At 38.1% G+C, this 6,364-nt stretch overlaps 1 protein-coding gene across 1 annotated transcript in view; it reads left to right on the top strand.

The window, feature by feature from the left end:
- The first annotated feature begins 701 nt into the window (after positions 1 to 701).
- The window catches only part of Dhx40 (DEAH-box helicase 40), a 43,524-nt gene continuing 37,861 nt past the window's right edge, over positions 702 to 6,364 (top strand). Inside the window, exons 1-5 of the mRNA XM_026398056.2 lie at positions 702 to 858; positions 1,673 to 1,840; positions 3,768 to 3,913; positions 5,463 to 5,582; positions 5,795 to 6,022. Of these exons, the coding sequence (XP_026253841.1) occupies positions 747 to 858; positions 1,673 to 1,840; positions 3,768 to 3,913; positions 5,463 to 5,582; positions 5,795 to 6,022 (774 nt within the window). The 5' untranslated portion in view covers positions 702 to 746. The remainder of the gene's footprint in view (positions 859 to 1,672; positions 1,841 to 3,767; positions 3,914 to 5,462; positions 5,583 to 5,794; positions 6,023 to 6,364) is intronic.

Raw genomic sequence — 6,364 nt, 5'->3', positions numbered from 1 at the left:
ATGTACATCTATTAAGATCAACTCCTAAGATCAATTATTCATTCATTCGTTTATCCAGCGAATTCAACAAATATCGACTGCCCATTTTGAGTCACCGTGCTGGCTGCTGGGTGAACAATGGTGTTCTACAGTTTTGGCTTTTACAGTGTTTTACCCTCTAGTTGAAGGGAAGGGAAAACATGCAAACAAGTTACATGCAGGGTTCTATGAAGAAAATGAAACAGCATGGGGAGAAGTAAACTTTGGAAACAATGAGAAGTTCAGCCCGGCAACTCAGGAACTGCGCATCTTGAACAGGTCATTTCAGATCCATAAATGTGAGAATGAGCTGCCCAAGGCCATACTGTAGAATGGCTCCAGTATCTGGCAAAGGGTCACAACAAGTCATTTGTGTGAAGGCAGAAGAGACTGCCAGTGACCACACTGGAGAAAAAAGGAGGTGTCTTTGCGCCTCTTGGCTCCCAAGAGGAAGATCAGGAACTGGCCTTTAGTGCCTCTTCGGCCCGAGGCAGAACGTGCGTGGAAGCTGGCGGGAAACACCCAGGGATGCGGCTTCGGTCCATGCCCCGCGCACGGGTCTGGGAGGTTTTAGCCCCGCGCCACGTCATCGAGCCGCTCCCCCTCCCCTCACCTCGAGTCGCACGCGCGGAAGTAAACACCTCTACGTCATCAAGCCGCGTCTTCGCCTTTCCCCTCCCATCTCCCCAGATCAGTGGACGTACTCACCTCCGCTCCGGGCCAGGTCTATGTCCCGGTTTCCCGCCGTCGCGGGCAGGGCGCCAAGGCGGCTGGAGGAGGGTGAGCGGTCAAGAGAGCTCCAGGAAGAGCGGCCCTCTGCTGTTTCCATCGTTGATAGAGGTGCGGTCCGCGGGACGCTACGGAAACCAGCGGGAGTTATGGCACGGGGGTTTGGGGGATAAAAGTCTGTTTTTGGCAGTAGAGAAGAGCAGGGGAGGAAGCCGGGGCGTTCTCCTGGTCCTGCAAGCCGGAGGCGAACTTTGCGTCCAGTGAGCACTTTGGCTTAGAGGGGGGCGGTCCCATACCCAAGTTGGGTGAAAACCTCGCTGGGGACAAAAAAGTGAACCCCAAAGCCGAAAAACGTTCTTCTGTTAAACAGGCTCATAAAGCCTTTGTTCTCTACCCATTCATCCTCCCCCACCCCCTTCGTCGGGCCGCCAGCCTGCCTTTGGGTACGGTATGAAGGGAGCCAGTTTCCAGGAGCCAGTTTCCATGGTTACCCACCACTTGGCCTTCTGGGATATCAGTCACTCTGAACAGGGACCTAACTTGAACCATGAATCAGAAGCAAACACAGGTGGCTTCTAATTCAGCTGAGAGTTTTCTGCCGTGTTCCAGTTTTTGGTCTATTGTTTAATAAAATTGGATTTTGTGCGTCTGTGTAGGTATGCATGAACCTACGTTGCCTTGTGCTAGACCTACTTTGTCAAGTACTTTGAGTTAAGCCTTAACCACTGCTGAAGATGTTAGATTTTACTAAAAAGTTATTCCGGGCTTATAAAGCTTCACTTACGAATTGTACACAGTTGATTTAACTGAAAAGTCTTGAATCGATCCCTTCCAGTTCTAGAATTCTATTGCCTTTTTTGTTTTCAATTCTGAGATATCATCAGAAGTATCTTTAAATTGCACAATTGTTTTCCTATCGTTCCAGAAGAGAAAGGATGCACATCACAAGAGGGAGGAACTACTCCAACTTTTCCTATTCAGAAACAAAGAAAAAAACTTATTCAAGCAGTGAGGGACAATTCATTCCTTATTGTTACTGGAAATACAGGAAGTGGTAAAACAACTCAACTCCCAAAATATCTATATGAAGCAGGTAATTTTATTGGAAGTATTTTAAAAATTGCCTCTTTGGGGCAAATAGGACTTCTGTTTCACGTAAATGCCCACTGCTTGTTTTACAGTCCTATTTCTCTTGGCATGCTTTCCCTGGGTCTTCTTTATGCTTATTTCAGACTCAGTAATTAGTTCGGATGATAAATTTTTTCATTTTTAACATAATATTATAGTGGAATGACAGGTAGATAGAAATTTTCTTCTATAGAAGAAGATTGTCTTTTTTTTTTTTTAAAGAGAGAGTGAGAGAGAGAGAGAGAGAGAATTTTTTTTTTTTTAATATTTATTTTTTAGTTCTCGGTGGACACAACATCTTTGTTGGTATGTGGTGCTGAGGATCGAACCCGGGCCGCACGCATGCCAGGCGAGCGCACTACTGCTTGAGCCACATCCCCAGCCCGAAGATTGTCTTATAATAAGCTGTTAACTGTTGTTTTTGAGGGCAAAGGAATATTGACATCTGTTGCTGACATTAGTGTTTCTTCAGAGCATAATCAAGTAAATACTTATTCCCTGACTCAGCTGACACCTAGCCAACTAACAAATTACCCATAAAATGTCTTTCTTTTCAGTATGGAAAAAACTTTCTGTATAAGGTTGGTAAAGAGCAAAATTATATAGAGTTGATTTACATAAAAATTAAAATTTTTTTTTTCTTTTTTGGCAGAAACCAGGAGTGTTCTACCATCAACCTATCCTCCCCAATCTACACAGTAGCCTATTTCTATTTATTTTTTTTAAGAAAATAAGAAATTATTTATTTTCTCTTTGAGCAAATAACCAATTTTTCACTTTTCCAACAATTACTTTGCTGTTACACTGAAATAATACTAAAATGCTAAATGGTCCACATAAGGTGATTGCACTGATTTTATTTGAAGTGAAGTTCAGGGTGTTTTGTAATATTTATAGAGAGCACATGCTAGAGAGCTGTTTTCAGATAGGATGAACTTGGTATTGCTGGGCATAGTCTTTTTTATTTTTTGAGACAGAGTCTTGCTAAGTTGAGACTGGCCTTAAACTTGCAGTCCTCCTTACTCAGCCTCCATGAGTTGTTGGGATTACAGGGCTGCACTACCACACCTAGCCAAAATTAAAAATTTATGTTAACTTATTCTAATATATCAAATTTAACATGCCATCCCTTAAGACACACCGCTATTTTATATACAATTAAGGAAAAAAAATTGATTATGAGATGCATCCCCATTTCCAGAGATTTTAAAGGGTAAAAAAATGCCTATAAGAATCTTTTTTTTTTAAATATTTATTTTTTAGTTTTTGGCAGGCACAACATCTTTGTCTGTATGTGGTGCTGAGGATCAAACCCAGGCTGCACGCATGCCAGGCGAGCACACTACTGCTTGAGCCACATCCCCAGCCCCTATAAGAATCTTTAAATCCGGGGGCTGGAGTTGTGGCTCAAGTGGTAGAGCACTTGCCTAGCATGTGTAAGGCACTGGGTTCGATCCTCAGCACCACATAAAAATAAAATAAAGATCTACCTAAAACTAAAAAATAAAAATAAATTAAAAAAAGAATCTTTAAATCCAGTAGCATATTTAAATCCAGTTTCATTTCTGTGGAAAAGGTAGATTTATTTTAGGAAGTATTTGAAATTTTATAGATTCTTATGTTTTAAAATTCTTGGCTTTTTGGAATAAGTCTTTAGATAGAAATTAGAAGGAAAAAAAACCCATAAGAAAACAAAAGTCCCTCAAATCTAATTTAAAAAAATATATAGTTATAGAGTGGTTATGAATATGAGTTCTTATTTCCATAGTGTGATTGTTGTTTACTTGTGAGATTTTTCTTTGGAAATATTAAAGTGCTTTATATTTATTGACTTAGCTCTGGTAGGTGGAAGCAATTATTAACATTGTGTTTTTAACCCCTGATTTTGATAGGGTTTTCACAGCATGGTATGATTGGTGTGACTCAGCCACGAAAAGTAGCTGCCATATCAGTTGCTCAGAGGGTTGCTGAAGAAATGAAATGCACTTTGGGATCCAAAGTAGGATACCAAGTTCGTTTTGATGATTGCAGCTCTAAGGTATAAAAGTTTTGTTGCTATTTGTTTAACTACTGTAAACTTATAGAACAAGAGTAAAATGTTCTAAAAGGTTCTTAACCTCAAAATTCCATATGTATTTTAAAGAAACAAAGCCTCAGATTAGAATTAATTTTTGGTTGTTCATTGTTAATGTTTTACCTCTGCAGTGTGGTATTTATCCCATTTTTTTCCCTGCTCAATTAATTTTTAAGTGACAGGTTTATTTTTGTTAGGATTCTCTTTCTCTCTCTTTTTTTTTTTTTGCCCTAAGTTTCTTTGACATGTTGGTTATATTTATATATTTTTTAAAAATTTTATTGTAGTAAAGTGTACATGACAAAATTTAATATTTCAACCACTTTCAGATACGATTCCGTGGTATTAAGTACTGTACAACCTGTTGTGTAACCATCACCACTATTTTCAGAACTTTTTTTTCCTCATCCCAAACAAGAACTCTGTTTCTGTTAAAGGATAAACTCCTCATTCCCACCCCACCCAGCGCCTGTAACCTATAGTCTACTCTCTAAATTTGCCTAACCTAGGTACCTCATATAAGTGGAATCACACAATATTTTGAACTTTGTGTCTTGATTATTTCACTTAGCATGTTTTAAAAGTTTATTCAGTGTTGTGTGTTTGTGTTTTTGAAGTCAATGGAAACTGACAAGTTAATTAACAAGGTCAGCAAGGTGTTTTTTTGTGTGTGGTGTTGGTGATTGAACCCAGTATCTCAAGCATGCTAGATAAGGCAAGTACTATACTATATACTACTAAGCCACCCCAGCTCTGGCAGTTAGTATTTATTAAGCATCTTCTATATGCATGCCACCAAGTTCAAAATTGTTTTCTTTTTAATAAACAGGTAGTTTAAATTCCTTCAGGATTTCTCAGTCCTATGTCAGATGTAAAACAATCCCTGATTTACATATGGTTTCTAGTAGAAGTGGCTATCAAATGGTTTTCTCCAGAATACTGTCTTTTCCTTTCTAGTGTTCATGCCTGTGGATTTTTCCTTCTTTTTCCTTCGATTATTTTATGAATGTCAATGCTGTTATCGCTAGCTTTTGGGCTGTATTCTTACCTCATTTTAATGCTAGTCAAGTGACACTATTTTTTTTCTTTTTAATAGAATGGGTAGGGGAGAGAAGAGAGTGAGTGGTATACACGTACCATTTCCTCTGCTTTTTTCCCTAAGTCCTCTAAGTAGTGGCTAAGAGAACAGATGAATCCAATTTCCTTGTTGTTTCCCACACCTTGCTTACCTGAAGCCATGGCATTTTCTTGTCACTTTCCATTGACTTCTTTGTATCTCTTTAAGGTTACTTGTATTACTTTATCCCAAAACACCCACCTTAGTTCCTTATCTTTATAGGCCACACAATTTCATAATTTACTGTCCTTGTTAGACTATTTTATATACACTTTTATTTAATCAGATTGGTTCAATCATTTAATGTCTGGACAGTTTGGTTAAAAATTCCATTGTAGAAGTAGTAGTGAATTTTGTGATGTTATAAGTTGATATACTTTGGTGTTTGAACATTAGGAAACAGCAATCAAATACATGACTGATGGATGTTTACTGAAACATATTTTGGGAGATCCAAATCTTACCAAGTTTAGTGTCATTATTTTGGATGAAGCCCATGAGAGAACTCTAACTACAGTGAGTATTTTAATATATTTTCAGTTTTGTTATTTTTTTTAAATTAGCATGTAGTTTACTTGTTTGGGTTTGCTCTTTACTGAATAGAAAATTGCCTTCTCTTATATTTTACTCTACTAAAATAGGAGTTCTTTGGTTGGGATAGTAATCTATTTAAAGTAGTTTGATTGGCAGATGCACTTGTGACTTACTAGACTTATTTTTCTTTTCAGGATATCTTATTTGGTTTATTGAAGAAGCTATTTCAGGAGAAGTCTCCTAATAGGAAGGAGCATTTAAAGGTGGTGGTAATGTCAGCAACAATGGAATTGGCCAAGCTCTCTGCATTCTTTGGAAATTGTCCAATATTTGATATACCTGGAAGGCTTTATCCAGTCAGAGAGAAATTCTGCAATTTGATTGGTCCACGAGATAGAGAAAATACTGCATATATTCAAGCGGTATTACTTGGTGTCATTTTTATGTCTTTTTTGTATCTGTGATTCTAGTTAATTGTGTAGTGTTGTAATTCATTTGTTCTCTACTATTTTAATGACAGCTCTCATGGGTCCTAGGATTTTTTTTTTTTTTTTTTTTTTAGTTCTAATATGTTATACATGACAGTAGAAAGCTCTTCAATTCATTGTACAGAATGGAGCAGAATTTTTTGCTTTTCTGATTGTATATGAAGTAGAGTCACACCATTCATGCAATCATACATATATCTAGGGTAATGATGTTCATCTCATTCTACCATCTTTCCTAACCCTTTGCCCCTTCTCTCCTTCCCCTTTGCCCCATCC

This window comes from Urocitellus parryii, chromosome 7 (genome assembly GCF_045843805.1).
Source record: "Urocitellus parryii isolate mUroPar1 chromosome 7, mUroPar1.hap1, whole genome shotgun sequence".
Classification (NCBI taxonomy): domain Eukaryota; kingdom Metazoa; phylum Chordata; class Mammalia; order Rodentia; family Sciuridae; genus Urocitellus; species Urocitellus parryii.
Note: the sequence above shows the minus strand (reverse complement) of the source record. Positions and strands in the feature narration are given on the sequence as shown.